This window comes from Peromyscus leucopus, chromosome 5 (assembly GCF_004664715.2).
Source record: "Peromyscus leucopus breed LL Stock chromosome 5, UCI_PerLeu_2.1, whole genome shotgun sequence".
Classification (NCBI taxonomy): domain Eukaryota; kingdom Metazoa; phylum Chordata; class Mammalia; order Rodentia; family Cricetidae; genus Peromyscus; species Peromyscus leucopus.
Genome location: NC_051067.1, coordinates 107,734,554 through 107,754,841, shown reverse-complemented (window position 1 = coordinate 107,754,841; position 20,288 = coordinate 107,734,554). Strand labels below are relative to the sequence as shown.

The 20,288-nt window shown below is 52.6% G+C and overlaps 1 protein-coding gene across 5 annotated transcripts in view; it reads left to right on the top strand.

Moving 5' to 3' along the window:
* Slc12a4 (solute carrier family 12 member 4) overlaps positions 1 to 20,288 on the top strand; it is a 23,287-nt gene extending 2,999 nt beyond the window's left edge. For 2 of the 5 annotated variants that reach the window (XM_028854290.2, XM_028854291.2), the window contains exons 2-24: positions 2,189 to 2,283; positions 3,740 to 3,871; positions 8,013 to 8,159; positions 8,273 to 8,327; positions 9,588 to 9,718; positions 11,367 to 11,608; positions 11,750 to 11,967; positions 12,518 to 12,682; positions 12,763 to 12,861; positions 13,182 to 13,239; positions 13,593 to 13,767; positions 14,130 to 14,248; positions 15,609 to 15,707; positions 15,953 to 16,072; positions 16,375 to 16,479; positions 16,706 to 16,874; positions 17,553 to 17,748; positions 17,863 to 18,032; positions 18,122 to 18,253; positions 18,332 to 18,439; positions 19,158 to 19,342; positions 19,462 to 19,595; positions 19,710 to 20,284. In XM_028854290.2, the coding sequence (XP_028710123.1) occupies positions 2,189 to 2,283; positions 3,740 to 3,871; positions 8,013 to 8,159; positions 8,273 to 8,327; positions 9,588 to 9,718; positions 11,367 to 11,608; positions 11,750 to 11,967; positions 12,518 to 12,682; positions 12,763 to 12,861; positions 13,182 to 13,239; positions 13,593 to 13,767; positions 14,130 to 14,248; positions 15,609 to 15,707; positions 15,953 to 16,072; positions 16,375 to 16,479; positions 16,706 to 16,874; positions 17,553 to 17,748; positions 17,863 to 18,032; positions 18,122 to 18,253; positions 18,332 to 18,439; positions 19,158 to 19,342; positions 19,462 to 19,595; positions 19,710 to 19,801 (3,146 nt within the window). In that variant the 3' untranslated portion in view covers positions 19,802 to 20,284. Of the gene's footprint in view, positions 1 to 743; positions 764 to 2,188; positions 2,284 to 3,739; positions 3,872 to 8,012; positions 8,160 to 8,272; positions 8,328 to 9,587; positions 9,719 to 11,366; positions 11,609 to 11,749; positions 11,968 to 12,517; positions 12,683 to 12,762; positions 12,862 to 13,181; positions 13,240 to 13,592; positions 13,768 to 14,129; positions 14,249 to 15,608; positions 15,708 to 15,952; positions 16,073 to 16,374; positions 16,480 to 16,705; positions 16,875 to 17,552; positions 17,749 to 17,862; positions 18,033 to 18,121; positions 18,254 to 18,331; positions 18,440 to 19,157; positions 19,343 to 19,461; positions 19,596 to 19,709 lie in introns of those variants that run through there. The other 3 variants (XM_028854292.2, XM_028854289.2, XM_028854293.1) reach the window with 3 other exon arrangements.

The following is a 20,288-nucleotide window of genomic DNA, read 5'->3' as shown; positions in this document are numbered from 1 at the left end:
TCTTCTTTCCACAACCTCACAGGAGCAAGGACTACAGATTTGTGCCACCATGCCTAGGTCTACAGCAGTGGTTCTCAGTGGGTCCTAACTCCTTTGGGGGTGTCTAAAGACCCTTTCACAGGGGTTACCTAAGACCATCGGAAAACAGATTTTACATTACGGTTCATAACAGTAGCAAAATTACAGTTATGAAGGAACAACAAAAATAATTATATGGTTGGGGGGGGTCACCACATCATGAGGGACTGTATGAAAGGGTCGCCGAGTTAGGAAGGTTGAGAACCACTGCTCTACAGTTTCTAAATAATAGCGCATTCTTCTTAGGAACACTTAGGATCCGTGGTGGGACAGCCTGCTGTGTGTGCATTTAGAATAATTTATATTTGTTTCCAGCCTCTTTCCACAAAGGGATCTGAAATATGCAACCGAAGTGCTTCCTGAGAGGGTAGCGAGGGTGAGGGCGCGTGCTGGCCGCGTCTGGGGGTTTGTTTATGGAGATTCCTGGTGGGCAGGGCAGAAGCGGAAGGAAGGTGGGCTGTGGCGCTGTTTCCATTGCTGCTGGGTTGTTCTGTTTCGTGGTGGTGCCTGTTTTTGTCGTCAGAATTCCTCACTCAAGAGTTGTCCGTGGAAATGGCGACCATGACTGGATTTTGAGATTTTTCTTGTGATTCCTTATCCTTCCTGAATGAGCACAGAAGTCACCATCAATGCCGTTAGAGCGTCTGAGGGACCACATGACCCCACCAGGCTTTAACGTGACTTGGTGGGTTGAAATGACTGCTGGCTTTGACACTGGCCTACGCAGCCATTGACCTACACGATCATCAGATGTGAAGCAGAGGGCCAGGTGTGCAGAGCCAGGCACACACACACACACACACACACACACACACACACACACACCCATGATCCCAGCACTGGGGACACAGAGCCAGGAGCATCCCTGAGGCTGGCTGGCTGGCCGGTCTAGCCAAATTGGTGAGCTCTAGGTTTTGAGAGATGGAGAGTGAGAAGGGAATACACCTGATGTTGACCTTGGCCTCTCTACTACGCAGACATGTATGCACACACACATCCACCACACATACATACACAAAAAAGAGTGTGAGACCTGGGCATGGTGCTTACATCTGTAATCCCAATCCTTGAGAAGCTGTTTCAAGGGGATTGGCACAAGTCTGAGGTCAGCCTGGGCTACAGTTAGACCCTGTCTCAGAGAAGGAGGGCATGGAGCAAGCAGTTGTGGCCCAGGGGTAAAGCATTTGCCATATTGCTCCATGAGTCTGTGGGTTGATCCCAACACACACCAAAAAACCAGAAGATGTGCAGGCTCCTTTTCCTTGCTGGGAGGTTTTCTAATTGATGAGGCACATTTTCACCAGCCTGAGAGGTGAGTGAAGGCTGGAGTAGACCTCTGTCCTGGAGCAAACTGGAACCTTCGGATTCCTAAACTCTGGATTCCTTTTGGACCTGGGAACCAACGGATGACACCCCCTCCCCTCCACCCCCGGCCCCGGACCGCTTTTCATGCTCCTACATTTCCTCTGCTCAACCCAAGATCCATCCCGTGCCCTGGCTTTCCCAATGGCTGTCTCTGGCTCCTTGCACTCATATGAGATTGGCTCCGTCTCCCAGCATGCTCTGGGTTACCCTCCGGGACATCTCACGCGGTGCATGGTGGGGTAGCTAGCTGGCGCCTAGTGGACCATGGCAGCGAAAGGCGCCCTGTGTAGTTTCATCTTCCTGGAGGGCAGAATGGTGCCTGGCACTCTAGGTGCTCCAGATCCATGGGGAGAAGGAAGGTGGGGCCTCAGGGTTGGTCATGGCCAGGCCCCGCCTCTTCAGTAGGCCCCGCCCTCCATGTACGCTTGGCGCTAGTGTGGAGATTTGGAGTCTTCTATGATGCCCTGGGTGCCTTTATGGCCCGTTAGGAAGGCTGACAAGTGTATGATGAGGAAATGGAGGCTCAACATCCTTGTTGTTGTTGTTGTTGTTTTTCGAGTCAGGGTTTCTTAACGCTGTGGCTTCTTCCAAAAGTGTTTGAGAGAGACAGTGTGTTTGTGGCTTCTCAGCCTCTTGGCTAAGATGTGCGGAGCTGTTTTGTGGGTTGACCTTCTGGGGTGGGGTATATAGGCTGGGGTCCTGGGAGGCAGTAACTCACTGGAATTCTTTCCCTCTCTTTCTACAGGACAGAGTAACCACAGAGAGAACAGCCCTTTCCTTTGCCCTTTGGAAGCTTCCAGAGGAAGTGACTACTATGACAGGAACCTGGCACTGTTTGAGGTATGGGGGGGGCATTCAGGTAGACAGGTGGGCGGTTGGCAGGGGCTTCTCGGGACGCTCAGCTAAGCAGCAGGCTGGCTTCTCTTCCAGTCCCCTGTCTGCCCTCTCCACTTGGCAGGCAGCCAGGCTGTGGTCCTCTTGGCCCCTTCGACGCACACTGCCCCCAGAGATCCACTTGCAACCCTGTCCCTGTCATCATCCCAGGGCTGCTCACCTTTGCCTTCCTTGCAGCCCCTCACCAAGGTGGCTGCCTCCTCACACCTTTTCCCTCCATCCCTAGGGCTTCTCCCAGCCCTTGGCTGTGCTCTCTGCTGCAGATAGAGTCTTCCTTTGCTTTTCTGGTTGGCTCTTCCAGCTCTGTGCCCCCCCCCACACACACACACTGTTTACAGAGGCCTAGCTTTCCTCCTGCATCTGACCCACTCGGCCCTCCATAGCCACAGCCATGGTGGACACTTCTCTGGAAAGGTTCCCCCACGTGCGTGGGAATTTCAAACTGGAATTTTTCCTTTCTAGACCTGAGCTGAGAAGTAAGGTCTGGATTTAAGATAGGGTTCAGATTCCTGAACTCTGAACCTGTACATCTATCTGCCTCACAGCCAAGTAATGTAGGCTTCTCGGTCTCCACACATCCAACGAGCCTCTGTCTTCACTCATCACCCCCAACCAGCTCCCTGTGTATAGGGTCAGGAAGGGTCTGACTGACAAACGCTTAATTAAGACCGTGGGCAGGTGCCAGGGAGTGTCACAGCAGGTGGCAGGGTCACAGTGTTAAGGCCACAGGGGTATGGAAACCTTAGACCTTTTGAGTGCCAGACGTCTTGTGATCTGTCCCCACCTAAAGATGGGGAGGAGCCCGGGGGCAACAAACATCTTCTCTTGGAAATTGAGATATGTTTAGACCAGGGTCTGAGGACACCAGGCAGAAAGGTCGGGGTTCAGGCAAACAGTGGATTACAATTGTTCCAGATAGCCCTCTTTTGTCTTTCTGGTCTTCCTGAGGTAGCCTGGGTGACATGTGTGTGCGCACATGCATGTGTGCCCGTGCGCGCACTTGTATTGAGGTAGATGTAGATCCCAGAGACCCAGCCATAGCGTCAGAGTGGCCCAGCAGGCAGGATGAAGTGTGCAGTCTGTCTGTCTGCCAGCAAGGCCTGCCCTTCCTTCTCCCCCGAGGCGGGTGATTTTCACAAATGAGCTGGCAGTGATTACAGGCGAGGTGGGGCAGAGAGAAGCGGCCGCTGGGCCTTTGAGTGCTGCCTTCTGGGGTGTGGTGCCCACACCTGCCCAGTTAGCTGGCTTGGGCTTCCCCAGGCAAGAGCCGGGATCAAGTCCAGGCCTGCCTTAGGGCTTGGCATTGGGCCAACAGCTTGGCTGCTGGCTACACACAGGTAGCCCGACACTGGCGTGGCCTGGCCTGGCTCATTGCCATCTTGCCCCGTGGCTCTGTTTACAGGAAGAATTGGACATTCGCCCAAAGGTCTCATCTCTCCTGGGCAAGCTTGTCAGCTACACCAACCTCACCCAAGGAGCCAAGGACCATGAGGAAGCCGAGAGTGGGGAGGGTGCCCGTCGGAGAGCCGCCAAGGTGAGCAAGTCAGTGTCAGCAGAAGGGCCACATCTGGCGAGACAGACAGATGACCTTGGAATTAGATGCCGGAAGTAGATGTTTCCCTGTGTGGTGTTGAGCACACCTGGACCAGTGGGTGGTGGGCGTGGAGGGTAAAACCTGAGTGCCTTAAGCTGAAGGAGGCTTCAGAGGCGGAGAGCGAAGGACGAGCTGCTGAGCAGAGGGCCAGAGGTGCCTCAAAAGCGACAGGAAGAACAAAAGCTCCTTGTTCTTAGTTGTCAGAATGTGAGACACTATGTTAAGAGTGGACCCGGGCTGGCTGGACAGTGGTGGTGCACCCTTTTAATCCCAGCACTCAGGAGCCAGAGGCAGGCGAATCTAACAGTGGACCCAGGATCTAGAATATTATTTTTACAAAAAAGCCTTGAGACAGAAGCCTGGCTTGGTGGTACACACCAAGAGTCCCAGAGATCTTAAAGGGGCTAAAGGAGGCAGACTGATTGAGCCTAGGCATTCCCAGAAGCTGTCTTGGGCAAGTGACTGTGCTCGGAAGGAGCCGGGGTCTGATCCTGCTGTGGCATTCTCCTTGGCAGTAAATACAAACTAAAGTAATTCCTGGTTGAAATCAACCAGGTTACTGGCTTCAGACCTGCTTATGAGATGTGGGTATTGCTGAGGGGGGTCCACTAGAGTAAGCCAAGCTAAAGTGTATCCTTTACCTTCTGCTTATGGAAGTCAGCCCACTCTTCAGAGAGGGCAGCTGCTATCTTGAGGTGGTCTAGACTGATCCCACCTTGTTCTGCTGGTTGTGATTTTGTTGGCATGTTCTGAACTAAAGATAGCAAAAACTCAACCGGGCGGTGGTGGCACCCTGGAGTAGTAGTCCCAGCACTACTGAGGTAGAGGCAGGTGGATCTCTGTGAGTCCAAGGCCAGCTGAGTGAATTCCAGGACAGCCTGGGTGACACAGACAAAACCTGTCTCGAAAAAACAAACAAACAAAAAAAGATATCGAGAACTCGGCTTATATCAACTCATCCCTATCTAGCCCTATAGAAGAGGTCTCAACTTCCAAAAAATATCGCTTGGTGCTGGTAGGATCCTTGGGCAATAGAGGGGAGCTGGTGGCTGGGAATGAAAAAGCCAAGAAAGGCCTGTGGGAGACAAACCTGAGTTAGGAAGGGGCTGTGGTTCTATGGCTTTAATCGGGAGCCTGAAGATGCTTAGCCACCGAGTTTACCCGATCCTGGAATAATGATGTGAGACGGTAGCCAACAGTCCTGGCCCCACTGGCTGGTCCATGGAGAGAGGAGGAGTCTGGCCAAATCTCATAGAAGCTAGGGAGCCATGAGCCTCAGAAAAGAAGGCTTGAAGCAGGAAGGGTGTCCTCCAAGCAGACCATGCCAGGACTGAAAGTCGGCTTCATCTCTCTGGCAGCGGCTTCTGCTCTAACCCAATGACCTTCTGAGGCTGCCAGGGGTTATTTAGGGATGCAAAACGCATTTCCGGCCCAGCCCTTTCCCACAGTGCCCTTTAGAGTGACTCAGCCTAGGATGGGGGTAGGAATAGGAGCTCTTGCTACAGCCACTATCCAGTAGGTGGTGTCCTCTGAGAAGGGCTGGAGGTTTATAAACCCCAGGTTTATCTCTCACCCATACATACAGCCTTGTGCAGGATGGCGTGTGCAAGCTTTTGTTCTTGTTCAGGCTCTTTTGAGGATCCTCAGGCCCCAGGCTGGCCTAGCTTCAGGGCAGAGGAGGATTTGCTGGGGTTCTGTGGATGCCCTCAGGACCCCACTGGCCTGGGTTACATCAGTGTTGCCTCTGCACACACAGAGCCTGTCACGGCCTCCTGGGTAGCCCCTCACTGCCCTTAACGAATTGAGAAACTACCAGTCTAATCTGTATGTTGGAGCTTTCTCGCTTGCTCACAGCCTGGTTTCTGTTCTGTCTGTGAGACTTCCCAAAACAGGAAGGGACTTACAAGGCACCACTCACTGGGTTCAGTAGCACTTGCTGGGGACTTTTCAGACCTGTTGGTGTTAGAACAGTGAACAAACTGTGTTAGTCAGGGTTCTCTAGGGGAACAGAACTTAAAGAATATATACACCAAATATATAGAGAATATAATATATATTATATATAAATGTAAATATATTATATATAATATATATATATATATATATATATATATATATGATTTATTTACTAGAGTGGCTTTACAGGCTGGGGTCCAGCTAGTCCAACACTGACTGTCTCTGCCAGTGGAAGGTTCAAGAATCCAGTAATCGTTCAGTCCACAAAGCTGGATGTCTCAGCTGGTCTTCAGTATATGCTGGAATTCTGAAGAAGGAGGCTCTAATGCCAGTGAAGGAATGGACTTGCCAGCCAGAGGGAGAGCAAGCTTCTTTATTCCCTGTCCTTCTATAGGCTGCCAGCAGAAGGTGTGGCCCAGATTAAAAGATTAAAGGTGGATCTTCCCACCTCAAGGATCTGGACTAGAAGAAGGTCTTCTCACTTCTGATGATTTTTTTTTTTTTTCTGAGACAGGGTTTTTCTGTAGCTTTGGAGCCTGTCCTGGATCTCACTCTGTAGACCAGGCTAGCCTCAAACTCACAGAGGTCTGCCTGCCTCTGCCTCCTGAGTGCTGGGATTAAAGGCGTGCGCCACTACCGCCTGCCCAGCTCCAATGATTTGATTAAGAAAAGAAATCTCTCACAGGTGTGCCCAGCCATTTGAGTTTTAGTTCATTCCAGATGTAGTCAAGTTGACAACCAAGAATAGCCGTCACACAAGCCAGGTCTACTAAACACGGTCATGGATATACTGGCATATAGTCCAGAGGAATGTAGTTCAAAGCTAGGCCTGGCAGGGGAGGTGATGGAGTATATCACCAATGGCCAGAGCGGAGGAGTCTGGACCACATGCCCCCACTCTGTTAGAGGGCAATGCAGAGGATTTTCAACAGGACTGATGGCATTGGACTTGGTTTCCAGAGTGGAGAGGTTGGCAGGCAAGGGAGGTGCCATCCAGTGTCCCTGCTGTACTGGTTCATGTTTGGTACAAAGCAGGCCATTGTCAGAGCAGCCTCGAGGCCAGCAAGGCAGGACTCTGTCTACCTGAGCTGGATATGGGGATTGGGGGGCGGGGGGCTGGACAGGGACAACATTCTGAGCTTCGCCTTGGGTAATGAGGCCTGCCGGGTGAGAAGGTGGGGATCTGAGACAGTCTCCACTTCCCAGAATTCGAACAGAAATCAGAAGCCAGGTGTGGCAGTACACTCCTATAATCTCAGCACCCAAGAGGCTGCGACAGGATTGCCACAGTTCGAAGTCAGCATGTTTTACATGGTGAATCCCAGACTAGCCTGATCAAAGAGTGAGACCCTGTTTCAGAAAGCAAAAACCAAGAGAAGAAGACAACCAGGAATAGTGTGTAGGTCTATAATCCTACCACATCGGAGGCTGAGGTGGGAAGATCACCAAAAGCTCCAGGCTTGCCTAGGCTACCTGGAGAGTTCCAGGCCACCCAGGACCATACAGCTAGACCTTATCTCAAAAACAGATGAACAAATGAACGTCAGAAGAAGGGAAAGAGGCATGTCTTTGGTGTGGGGGATGGGCTAAGGTTTAGAGCCGTACACATACTACAAGAATAGGGGTTTGTCTATCGAGATGGCTCAGTGGGTCTTGAGTTTGAGAGAAGTGATGCTGAGCATTGTCCTCTGCACATGTACACGTGGGTGTACACGCCACACCCACATACATACAATAACAATTAGAAGAAGAAGAAGAAACCGGGCAGTGGTGGCACAGGCCTTTAATCCCAGCACTTGGGAGGCAGAGCCAGGCGGATCTCAGTGAGTTTGAGGCCAGCCTGGTCTACAAAGAGAGTTTCAGAAAAGGCACAAAACTACACAAAGACACCCTGTCTCGAAAAACCAAACCAAACCAAACAACAAAAAGAAAAGAGAAATCAGGTCTCATACCTTCTTAGTCTGAACTGTCTTCCTATGGGAGAGCCTGTAGAAATAGTCTGTTCCTGCCTCCTGTGTATCCACTGGACGCCGGGTGTAGAGGCTGCTGAGTGACTAGGTGCTCCTTCGTGTGGCATATCTGGACCTCTCTGATGCTGTGTGCCCCTCCCCTCCTGCCCATTTAGGCACCCAGCATGGGCACCCTCATGGGGGTGTACCTTCCCTGCCTGCAGAATATCTTTGGGGTCATCCTCTTCCTGCGGCTGACCTGGATGGTGGGCACAGCTGGGGTGCTGCAGGCCCTCCTCATCGTCCTCATCTGCTGCTGCTGTGTGAGTGTCCGGAGGTGGGGGGGGGCTGGGGCTGGAGCTGGGCTGGGCGTGGAGCACGTGGCTCCGCAGGGCCCACCCCACTGAGCTGCTCACCCAGGCCTTCCTTCCTACAGACCCTGCTGACAGCCATCTCCATGAGTGCCATTGCCACCAACGGTGTGGTGCCAGGTGAGTAGATGCCACCCGTGGGCCTGTTGGGAGGAACATGGCTTAATCCACCTGGGTCTGCCTGCCATCCTCCGTTGTCCCTTGTTCCCTGGGAATTTTCTGGTAGGGTCCCATCCTTGACTCTAAGACAACGCCTCCTGGGAGCTTTTCCGCTCAACAGAATTTGAAACTGCTGCTGTTGTGTTTTGTTAATGTAAAAGTACTGTACCCTTCCCAAGAAAGAACGATGTATGTTTACTGTAAGAGGGCTTAACTGGGCAAGCAGCAGAATGAAAACCAAAGCCACCCATAACTCCCCAGGCTGAGTTCATTGCTGCTATGGTCTTAGGAGTTTACAAAGTATTAGTCTGCGCATGTATACAACTTATATTTCCTGTATATATGCACATATATATGTTTATGTATTTCCCAAAATTCGGAAATTTTCTTTAAAGTAGGTTACTCTATGCTAGACTATAACCAGTTTGTGGAATAGTCTCCTATTATGGGTTCTTCATTTTCAACACTGTATTTTGTTTGGTTGGTTTTTCTTTTGTTTTTTTTTTTTGTCTTTTGACCTGAAACTCTATGTAGACCAGGCTGGCTCTGAATTTGAAGTGATATTGCTTCTGCCTCCTAAGTGCTGGCATTACAGGCATGTGTTACTACACCAGCCTTTTTTTTCCTCCACCGTTGCAGGGTTATGACAGTCTGGAACACCTTGATACTTCTTTTTTTAAAATTTATTTATTTAGGTTTTTTTTCGAGACAGGGTTTCTCTCTATAGCTTTGGAGCCTGTCCTGATCTCACTTTGTAGACCAGGCTGGACTCGAACTCACAAAGATCCTCCTGGCTCTGCCTCCCAAGTGCTGGTTTTAAAAGCCTGCGCCACCACCGCCCAGTGATACTTCTTTTAGGGGAGTCCTAGAGGTGGGGTTGCAACCTAAAAGAAATTGATCCCTTTTTTGGTGCCTATCACTAGACTTTCACCAGAGAGGACTTAACGGCAGTGATGAATCACTCTTGTCTCTGCCCTCACCACTCTGGGGCCGTGTTGACTGCCACTTTCCTGGGGATGCTAGATTCTAATAGATGCAAAGACTCAGCGGCCTGGCCTGTACTGAACCACGGGACAAGAACTGGACAAGCTAGTGCTGCCCTGGTCTGTTAAAGAGAAAAGCAGTCTTTGTTCTTCGGAGTTTCTGTAGAGTTTCACTATGCAGGAGATCTCATTGAAGAATTAGTCTTGACCTGTGTTGTGTACACTTTCTCCATTATAGCCGGTGGCTCCTACTTCATGATTTCCCGTTCACTGGGACCAGAATTTGGAGGTGCTGTGGGCCTGTGCTTCTACTTGGGGACGACATTTGCAGCAGCCATGTATATCCTAGGGGCCATTGAGATCTTGCTGGTGAGTTGTGCTAAGCCTTGGTCAACCCTAGTCGTGGCAGTCTCTCTCAGTTCTAGAGGCTGTTAGTACTTGCCCATCCCTGGCCAGGGCCTGGGGTTTTCTAATGGGAGGCCTCGAGGGAGAAGGATCATTGCTTAGATCTGCCCACCCCCTTTACGCCTGTGCTAGTTTGGACCAAGCAGGGAAGAGACCTGGTTGCCTTGGCCTTGGCCTGGATATTTCTTCTACCCGAACACTGGACCATGGCAGGGGTCTGCCAAGTGTTGGCTTGGGCTGATCTTGATGGTGCCAGAGAGCTTACCTCCTAGCCTTTTGTGGGCCCTGGCAGCTCTGTCTCCCCCAGACTCTGTGACAGGGTCCTTTAGATCTGTTTTCTCCTTGTCCTTAAGTCAGAGTGAACAGCCGTAGAATGCTATCTGGAGGTCCCTGAATCCCACGGGTGCTGAGATCCCTACTCACCAATGAATGGCCCAGGCCAATGGGAGAGAGACCTTGTGGGAAGCATGGTGACATGTGAGTGACATGTGAGTGACACAGGGTGACAGGTGCCCCCTTGGGGGTCCAGAGAAGAGCGGTTTAGAGACACTGCCGGCACTGCCAGCCAGACACCAGGCCCTTTCGTCTACATCTTCTGAGTTTTTCTTTTCTGTTTCTCACATTTCTTCTAATATTTGGAATTCTGTAAGGAGAGGCGTCCCTTTTCCCAGTGTTTATTCAACCATGTCATTATATGGGCTTCTGGGGGTCTATTTTGTTCTCTGGGTTATTGGGTATAATCCGGCATTGTCTTTAGTTGCTCAAACTGTGATTTTTGGCCCTTGCTTCCACAGGTTGGCACCTGTGTCTGTGTCTACTTTCCTTCCATTCCTTTCCTTTCCGTTCTTTCGATACTGGTCTTGATGAACGACAGCACACATAGCAAGCAGTTCACCCCCCATTTAAAGGTGTGCAACCCAGGGGCCAGTGACTGGCGTGGTGTTTAGGACTCACATGATGGAAGACAAGAGCGGACTCCTGCGGATTGTACTCTGACCTCCACACCTGCACTGTGGCTCACACACATCCTCCACCCTAGATAAATAATGTTTTCTTCTTTAACGTTACAACTCAGGAGGCTGAGGCAGGATGTTTTAAGTTTGAAGTCAGTCTGACCTACATAGCAAAACCTGTCTCAAGAAGAAGCAGCAGCTGGGTGTGAAGGTGCCACCTTTAATGTCAGTATTCAAGAGGTAGAGGCAGATGGATGTCTGTGAGTTCAAGGTCTACACAATGAGTCCCAGGCCAGCCAGAGCAACATAATGAGGTACTATTAAAAAAAAAAGGAAAGGAATAAGAAGAAAGTGCACCCGTTCCTGATTTTCAGTATATTCATAGGGAGGTAACCACTGCCAGGTCAGTTTAGAACCTCTTCGTTACTCTAAGATAAACTTCATTAGTAATCATTCTCCCTTCTCCCCAGCCCCTAACAGACACTGATCTGCATTCTCTGTTCATTTGCTCTTCTGGACATTTTATAGACATGGACTCCTACACCACTGGTCTCCTGTGACTGTTTTCTTATAGACATACTTTTAGAAAGAAAACCACATGACAGGCTCCCCTCCCCAGACAGAAGACCGTGACTAGCACTTCTGTCTTCTTGTTTCAGACCTACATTGCTCCGCCAGCTGCCATCTTTCACCCTTCAGGCACCCATGACATGTCAAGTGCCACCCTGAATAATATGCGGGTGTACGGGACCATTTTTCTGACTTTGATGACCCTGGTGGTGTTTGTTGGTGTCAAGTATGTGAACAAATTTGCCTCGCTTTTCCTGGCCTGTGTGATCATCTCCATCCTTTCCATTTATGCTGGAGGCATCAAGTCTATTTTTGACCCTCCTGTGTTTCCGTAAGTACCTAGGGCGTTTGTCCAGCCGTGCGTTGCGTTGACGTCCTCTCTGAGCCTGTGACGCTCCGTATCCCTCAGATTGCTGGGTGGGGACAGGCCGGGGCTCCAGTGGAGCAGGTGCCCGTGCTTCCCTCCCTGCAGGGTGTGCATGCTGGGCAACAGGACCCTGTCTCGGGACCAGTTTGACATCTGTGCCAAGACAGTTACGGTGAACAATGAGACCGTGGCCACCCGGCTGTGGAGTTTCTTCTGCCACAGCCCCAACCTTACTACTGCTGACTCCTGTGACCCCTACTTCCTGCTCAACAATGTGACCGAAATCCCTGGCATACCCGGGGCGGCTGCTGGGGTGCTCCAGGGTGGGTCCCCCCTCCTGTCTCCTAGCCCCACCATATCCCCAGCCCACGGGCTGAGCAGGAAAGCAGAGCACAGAGCTGCCCTTGTGTGCCCAGATCCAGGGAGGAGGGCGGGCTTGGCTGCTTTCTCTCGCTCAGCAGTGTCCTTCTAGCCCGGCCCCTTGTAGCTGAATTTTGGGTGAATGGAGCCTGCTTGGCCAAAATCCCAGGCCTGCAGCAAACCCTGTAAAGTTCTGGCATTCCCTCTGGCCTGGCTACCAGCCCCTGATGCTGTGGGGGGTGTTCCCACCAGGGTCATAAAGGGCCTCTGTCTGGGAGTCAGGCAGTAGTGAGGGCCAGGCTGATGAAGGTCCAGTCACCTTTATTGTTGTGGTTCTGACAGGACAGCATCCTCTCTGGCCAAAGCAGCCTTATGAAGGACACTATAGTCACCGTGCTCCGGCTGTCCCCAGAATTCCCAGAGCTTCCCTGCATCTGTAGGATCTTGCTGGGCTGCCCCAAACTTCCCTGGGTACATCATTGGTGCTGTAGTGGTAATGCTCCTCTTCTACAGAAAACCTATGGAGTGCTTACCTGGAGAAGGGTGAGGTCGTGGAGAAGCATGGACTGCCCTCTACAGATACCCTTGGCCTGAAGGAGAGCCTGTCCCTGTATGTGGTGGCTGACATTGCCACATCCTTCACTGTGCTGGTTGGCATCTTTTTTCCTTCTGTAACAGGTAAGGTCTTCATGCCCACATGCTTAGCCCTACCCCAAATTCTGGAGAATCCCTGAGGGAATATTGTCTGTTTTCTGGAGGCATCATGGCTGGCTCGAACCGCTCCGGGGACCTCCGTGATGCTCAGAAGTCTATCCCGGTGGGGACCATTCTGGCCATTGTTACCACTTCACTTGTGTGTATCCTTTCCTAGGCATGGTGGGGCAGGTGTCAGAAGGTCCTTCTTTGTATATAAGTTGCCAGACATTGTGTGCAGACACACCACACACACACACACACACACACACACACGCACGCACGCACGCACGCACACACACACACACGCAAGCGTGGGTACTCAACCCCCATGCACACAACTGAGAATATGCATGTGTACCCCACGGGACCTTCTGATGTCTGCAGGTCAAGGCTATGGCTGTGAGGCTCACTAGGGTGCTGTGTGGGCAATGAATTGGGGGCTACAGTTTGGTAGAAACCTGGCTTCCTTAGTACAGCCCAGACTTCAGCAGCGTGATTCTCTTTGGTGCCTGCATTGAGGGTGTAGTGCTCCGGGACAAGTGAGTAAGCTGTGCCCCTCCCCGTCAGCTTTTCCTGTCCTCACTCCAGCCCATCCGTCACCACCCATGGTCCCACACATCCCAGGCAGTTGACTTCAAGTAGCCATCTGTGTAACCAGGTAGGTCAGGCCCCTCCACGACTTTAGCTTCCGAGACGACGGTGATGTTAAGATCAGGGATGAGGCAGAAGGCAAAGATACAAAGTTAAGGGCTGGCAACTGGTCTCCACTAAAAGTTAGAGCCTTTCCTCTCCGCCTTTCTTCCCGACCCCCGACACCCCTTACTCTGAGTGGCCCCACCCGGGGCTTGGAGGGCTTCTTATCAGCAGCATGGTCTGAGTCTGGTTCCTGCAGGTATGGTGATGGCGTCAGCAGGAACCTGGTGGTGGGCACCTTGGCCTGGCCTTCCCCCTGGGTCATTGTCGTCGGCTCCTTCTTCTCAACATGTGGTGCTGGCCTCCAAAGCCTGACTGGGGCACCACGTTTATTGCAAGCCATTGCCAAGGATAACATCATCCCCTTCCTCCGGGTAAGCCCTCTGTGTGCCCCACAGCCTTGATGCTCGTGGCCCCTCACCCCGGCAAGGGGGGAGGCAGATTCAGATGCAGCACGGCTTGCCTACACTGGCCCAGGCCTTGGCAGCCACCCAGAAGCAGCTGCTTAAGAGCTTCTCCGACCCCGTTGGCCGTTAGCAGTGCTGTTTAGACCCAGATCCTCGTGGCTTGTCTACGCTTCACCCAAAGCAGAGAAGTAGAGTCCGGAAAACTTGTGACTCCCATAAGGATAGGATGCGGCTGGGACCCTCGGGATAATGGAGAATAGGTTATGACTTGGGGCTACAGATGTGGGTAGTGGCGGTGGCAGGGACAGCTCCTTTTCTGGTGCCTGCAGGTGTTTGGCCATGGGAAAGCAAACGGTGAGCCAACGTGGGCACTCCTCCTGACGGCACTCATTGCTGAGCTGGGCATCCTCATCGCCTCCCTTGACATGGTGGCCCCCATTCTGTCCATGTGAGCTGGGAGAAGGGCAAAGGGTAGTCTTGGGGAAAGCTCCTTAAACCTCAGTAACCTCAGCCAAGGACCCCAGCCCCTCCCAATGATCCTGTCTGGTGTCTAGGGTGCCACTGGCAGATTGGCTGGGCTAAGCGGGGAGCTGGCAGGTTTGTTTACCCTGATTTCAGACGCCAGCCTGGTGCATCCACAGAAGCTATAAAGAAACCAACAGACCGTATGCCTGTGGTAGGAGCCTCCCTAGAGCAGGCCAGCAGATGCCCACTCCAAAAAGGGCAAGCCCCTGGTGTCTTGCCTTATCAAATCCATCACTGTGCCCCCTTCGTTATTTTCAGTGTTCTGTAAGCCAAGGAAATGAGTGTGCTGATGCCTTGCAGGTAGTGGTCAACCCGCTTCCCAGGGATCTCTGTGCCAGTTTGGATTCTATACTCGCCTGGCCTGTGTTGGGCTCTCGCCCATTCTGCTCCGTGGCCGATGGTCCTTACTTGTTCCGTTATAAAGGGGCTTTGCTTCACTCCCTCAGCTTATAGACCTGACGGGGCTGCTTTCCTCCGAGCCCTGTCCCCAGCCCTGCCCCGGGCCAGGCCTGTCACACCTGAGCTCTCTTGTCTTTCTAGCGCTCCGCACACAAGTGCATACCTCGAGCTGTTCTTGCTGTAGGCATCCTGAGTGCTGTCTCTCTTGCCTAAGCTAGAGGAAATAGGTCATCCTTTGTCATGGGGCTCTTGCTGGCAGTCCCTTGTTGGGACTTACTCCTCCCCCATAGGAATTCCTGCCCCCCGATATTTCTCTCTCTTTGCCCTTCCTCTTCATCACCGAGGATGGAGTTTGATGGCCCTGTCCCCTCAGTCCTCTGTTCCTTAGCCGGCCCCTCACAAGGGCTCACACATCCTGCCTTGCCCATGTCCTGACTCCACATGCAGCACAGCATCCTGTCTCTTACCCTCAGAACAAAATTACATGGTCTCTGTCACGTTTTCCCGACTTACTCCCCGACTTCCAAATGCTCGACAGCCCCCTTCATCTGGTTGTCTGGGCCGCAGGCTTAGTCGTCCCCTGTCATCTGTCACCCTGAGTGTCCCCTGCCATCTCCCGTCATTGTCCAGTCCAGCTCCCCACTCATTATTCCTGGACTCTGTTCCTCTCTCACCTCCTCTGCTGCTGAATCCTTACCCATGCTGGACCACTTGCCTCTGAGGACATTTTCTTGATACTGCCATCTGCATCAGGCTGTAGGAATAGGCACCTGGGAGTTAGGAGTTGTGGTGTGGCCCAGTTTCTGGACCAGGTGTAGCCTGGTATCAGGTGCCTAGAGGTACCAAGGAAGCTTCTCAGCTCCAACTGCCTCCTGGTACTGCAGGTTCTTTCTGATGTGTTACCTGTTTGTAAACCTGGCCTGTGCTGTTCAGACGCTTCTGAGGACCCCCAACTGGCGGCCCCGATTCAGATACTATCACTGGTGAGTGCCTGCTGGATCCCTGGGGCAAGTCCCTCGCTAACCGGCCGTATTGGGGAAGCCACAAGCCCCATTCTGGAGGAAGTCTGAGTTTCCCAGGTAGCCTTTGCTCTCGAAACACTAAGAGGAGGGAGATTCCCTGACAGGACACTTGGCCTGCTTCTCACATTCCAGCTTGTGACTTGGGACGTGTAAGGGACAAACCATGGCTGGGATTCCTGACCCTTACCCTCTCCTCTCCTGCCCAGGGCACTGTCCTTCCTGGGCATGAGTCTCTGCCTGGCTCTTATGTTTGTCTCCTCCTGGTACTATGCCCTCGTCGCCATGCTCATCGCAGGCATGATCTACAAGTACATCGAGTACCAAGGGTGAGTGAAGGGCCGCTGCAGCCTGGTAATAGCTTGTACAGCACTGCGTGTGTCCCCCTGAACAGTCGGAATGGTCTGACTGTTGGGTTGGCAGCGGCAGGCTGGGCCAGCTTTGCTTTTTGGTCTGTGGTTGCGGGCTGAGACTCAGGGCCTCCTTCAGCCCGCGTTCACATGGAAGTCCCCGGGTAAATGGCCAGGAGCGGAGCTCAGGATCAAGTACTCACTTAGCATGCAGAAGAGGGAGGGAGGAAATCTTGGGGTGGAACCAGGGGCTCAGTAGCGTGTGGTGACATCATCCACAGGGCTGAGAAGGAGTGGGGTGACGGGATCCGAGGCCTGTCCCTGAGTGCCGCACGCTATGCCCTGCTGAGGCTGGAGGAAGGGCCTCCTCACACCAAGAACTGGCGGTGAGTTCATGCCCAGACTGGCAGGGCCACGTCAGGGTTCTTAGGGAACACTCAGGGCGGGAGGTCCTGTAGTTCTCCCCAGGGCTTGTAAGAGGCAACTTCTTGCTTGTTGAGTCCCTGCATCTGTGCTACCCAAACTTGTGGGGCCCAGATTCTGAGAACGAACAAAGAAGACTCTTGGGAAAGCCCAGGCCCATGCCTCAGGCTGCCGGTCTGACCACTGCAGGCCTCAGCTCCTGGTGCTGCTGAAGCTAGACGAAGACCTGCATGTGAAGTACCCCCGGCTCCTCACCTTTGCCTCCCAGCTTAAGGCGGGGAAGGGCCTGACAATCGTTGGCTCCGTCATCCAGGGCAGCTTCTTAGAGAGCTATGGTGAGGCTCAGGCTGCTGAGCAGGTAATGGCCAGGGGTGGGAAGACAGCCTAGCCAAGTCAGTGGTGACTGGGGTGTAGCAGGTATAGATGGGAGGAGACCAGTCCGGACCACTGTGGCCAGCCAGATGGACAACACTGCCCCTGTCTTCAAGCTTGAATAAGTGTAGTTGTCCCACCTTGAAACCATGGCCTGTGGCCGGGCGGTGGTGGCACACGTCTTTAATTCCAGCACTTGGGAGGCAGAGCCAGGCCGATCTTTGTGAGTTCGAGGCCAGCCTGGTCTACAGAGCCCAGGAAAGGCACCAAAGCTACACAGAGAAACCCTGTCTCGAAAAACCAAAAAAAAAACAAAACAAAACAAAAAACCATGGCCTATGGGTTGGCAAACACCTCACTGGGTAGAGACACTCATGTACAGACCTAAGTTTGATTCCCCAATCTTACAAGGTTCCAGATGAGACCCACTCTCAAGAGTTGTCTTTTGATGTCCATATGACGCCATATGCGTGCCCTGCATTCACATTCACATACACACATCACCGTAACACACACATAAAATACATATAATTCAGAAAATAGAACCTGTGGGTGGGCAGCTTGCTCCAAGGTCTTCCCCTAGTAGCCCTAGGGTTCTGGTAGGGATCCCAGTTGGGGTGGGAACTGGTGGGCCTTGCCTTGTGATGCTCTGTATTCCCCACAGACAATCAAGAACATGATGGAGATTGAGAAAGTGAAAGGCTTCTGCCAGGTAGTGGTGGCCAGCAAGGTCCGAGAGGGGCTGGCCCACCTCATCCAGTCTTGCGGCCTGGGCGGCATGCGACACAACTCTGTGGTGCTGGGCTGGCCCTACGGCTGGCGACAGAGTGAGGACCCACGTGCCTGGAAGACCTTTATTGGTGTGTGAGGGTCTGGCATCTAAGCTGGGCCAGGGACCGAGGGCCAGGGTTAAAGTGAGGTGGCAGAGACCAGAGGGTCACAGGCTGGCAGTCAGCAGTGACCCTCCTCCCTAGACACTGTGCGCTGTACCACAGCTGCCCACCTGGCCCTGCTGGTGCCAAAGAACATAGCTTTCTACCCCAGCAACCACGAGCGCTACCTGGAGGGCCACATTGACGTGTGGTGGATCGTGCATGATGGAGGCATGCTTATGCTTTTGCCCTTCCTGCTGCGCCAACATAAGGTGTGCCCGCTGGCTGGGCATGGGTGAGGGCAGCGGGGCTCCTGGAAAGCTAGGAGTGACTGAACCACGGACACGCTTCATTGCCACAGGTCTGGAGGAAGTGCCGGATGCGCATCTTCACCGTGGCCCAGATGGATGACAACAGCATCCAGATGAAGAAGGATCTAGCCATCTTCCTGTACCACCTCCGCCTGGAAGCGGAAGTGGAGGTGGTCGAGATGGTGAGCTGCCTGCCCTGCTTGGGCCCCGAGGATCCAGGATCATGTAGCCTGGTACTCATAGCTTCCCCCTCTCTCCAGCATAACAGTGACATCTCTGCATATACCTATGAGCGGACACTGATGATGGAGCAGCGGTCTCAGATGCTGCGGCAGATGAGGCTGACCAAAACTGAGCGGGATCGAGAGGTAAATGGCTGCCCTGGTTCAGGCTTGAGTAATGGCCGGATCACACCTTTGAAGACACTGTCTGGTGGAGGTATTGGAATGACTCATTTGGGACTGGAGAGATAGCTCTGTAGGTAAAAGCACTTATTTTTTTCAGAGGATGCAGGTTCAATTCCCAGCACACACATGCTGGCTCACATCTATCCCTAACTCCAATTTCAGATGATCCAACACCTCTTCTGAATTCTGTGGGTACCAGGCACACACAGGATACACCTATACACATGCAAACAAAACACTCATATGCATAAAAAAAATCTTAAAAAAAACAAACCCATTTACAGAATGACTCATTTGAGTAGGCATAATGGCTTCTGTCCATAACCTCAGCACTCAGGAGGCTAAGACAGGTGGATTCCTGTGAGTTCGAGGCTGGCCTGGTCTGCAGAGTGAGTTCCAGGCCAGTCAAGGCTACATATTGGGACCCTGTCTCAAAAACAAACTAACAAAAACCAACAAACAAAAAGCTGGGCATGATGACTTATGCCTATAATTCCAGTACTTAGGAGGCTGAGGCAAGAGGCCAGCCTGTCTTAAAACTAACAAACAAACAAACAAAAACCCTCACCTGAACCAGAACTAATCAGTGCCCATATCCTAGAGACAGGGTGGTCATGTTGGGCCAGCCAGGCCCTCATTTTCCCCGGGTACCGAGTAGACACCCTCTGGTTGTCCTCAGGCGCAGCTGGTCAAGGATAGGCACTCAGCTCTGCGGCTAGAGAGCCTTTACTCAGATGAGGAGGATGAGTCTGCAGCAGGGGCCGACAAGATCCAGATGACATGGACCAGAGACAAGTACATGCCTGAGTCCTGGGACCCCAGCCATGCCCCTGACAACTTCCGGGAGCTGGTGCACATTAAGCCGTGAGTCCAAGTGATGTGGAGGTGGGGTGGGAGCGGGCAAGCTGTGCGGATGGGCCAGGGACAGAGACCTCTTTGCTGCGTGTTTCTCAGTAGCCTGTGATCAGCTACTTTGTCCGCAGGGATCAGTCCAATGTGCGGCGTATGCACACCGCTGTGAAGCTCAATGAAGTCATTGTCACACGGTCCCACGATGCCCGCCTGGTCCTTCTGAACATGCCTGGCCCCCCTAAGAACAGTGAGGGTGATGAGAACTGTATCCTTTGGTGTAAAGGCTGATAGCAGGGAGCTGTTTTCTCCTTGAGTGCCCCTGGGTGGGTGGGAAGTAGCCTTGGTCCTGTGGCTGCCTCCTTGACCTGATACCCTGCAGACATGGAATTCCTTGAAGTGCTCACTGAGGGCCTTGAACGGGTGTTGTTGGTGCGTGGAGGTGGCCGTGAAGTCATCACCATCTATTCCTGAGCCCAGTGGAGTCTTGTGGCCTGGAGTTGGGGTGTCCAGGACAACAGTCCCCACCCACCCCTACACCTACTTGCCAGTTCTGCTTTGCCCAGCCTTGTTTTGGACCAGCTTTGCTAGGTCTCCTGGGAAACCAAGCTTGGACCTGGCAATTGAAATGGATCCGAGGGCCCGTGGGACCCTGGGGGATATAGGGGCTTTCCTTCCCATATCCCAGTGTAGGCCTATCCTGACTAGAGAAGATGGTGAGGGTTGATATGGGATTTGACATCTCAGTCTGGCCCAGGAGCGCTATTTATTGTATATTTATTGTTTGGATGTCATCATCAGAGAAGAGGGGAAGGACAGTGAGAGGGGGAGTTGAGCTGGGCCTGCCTTTGGGAAGACCTGGCTCAGGCTGCTGTGGACAGAGACCCTCATCAAGCCAAGTGGGATGGAGCTGGCCAAGCTGAGCCTGACTTTTTTCAATAAAACATTGTGTACTTCTGGG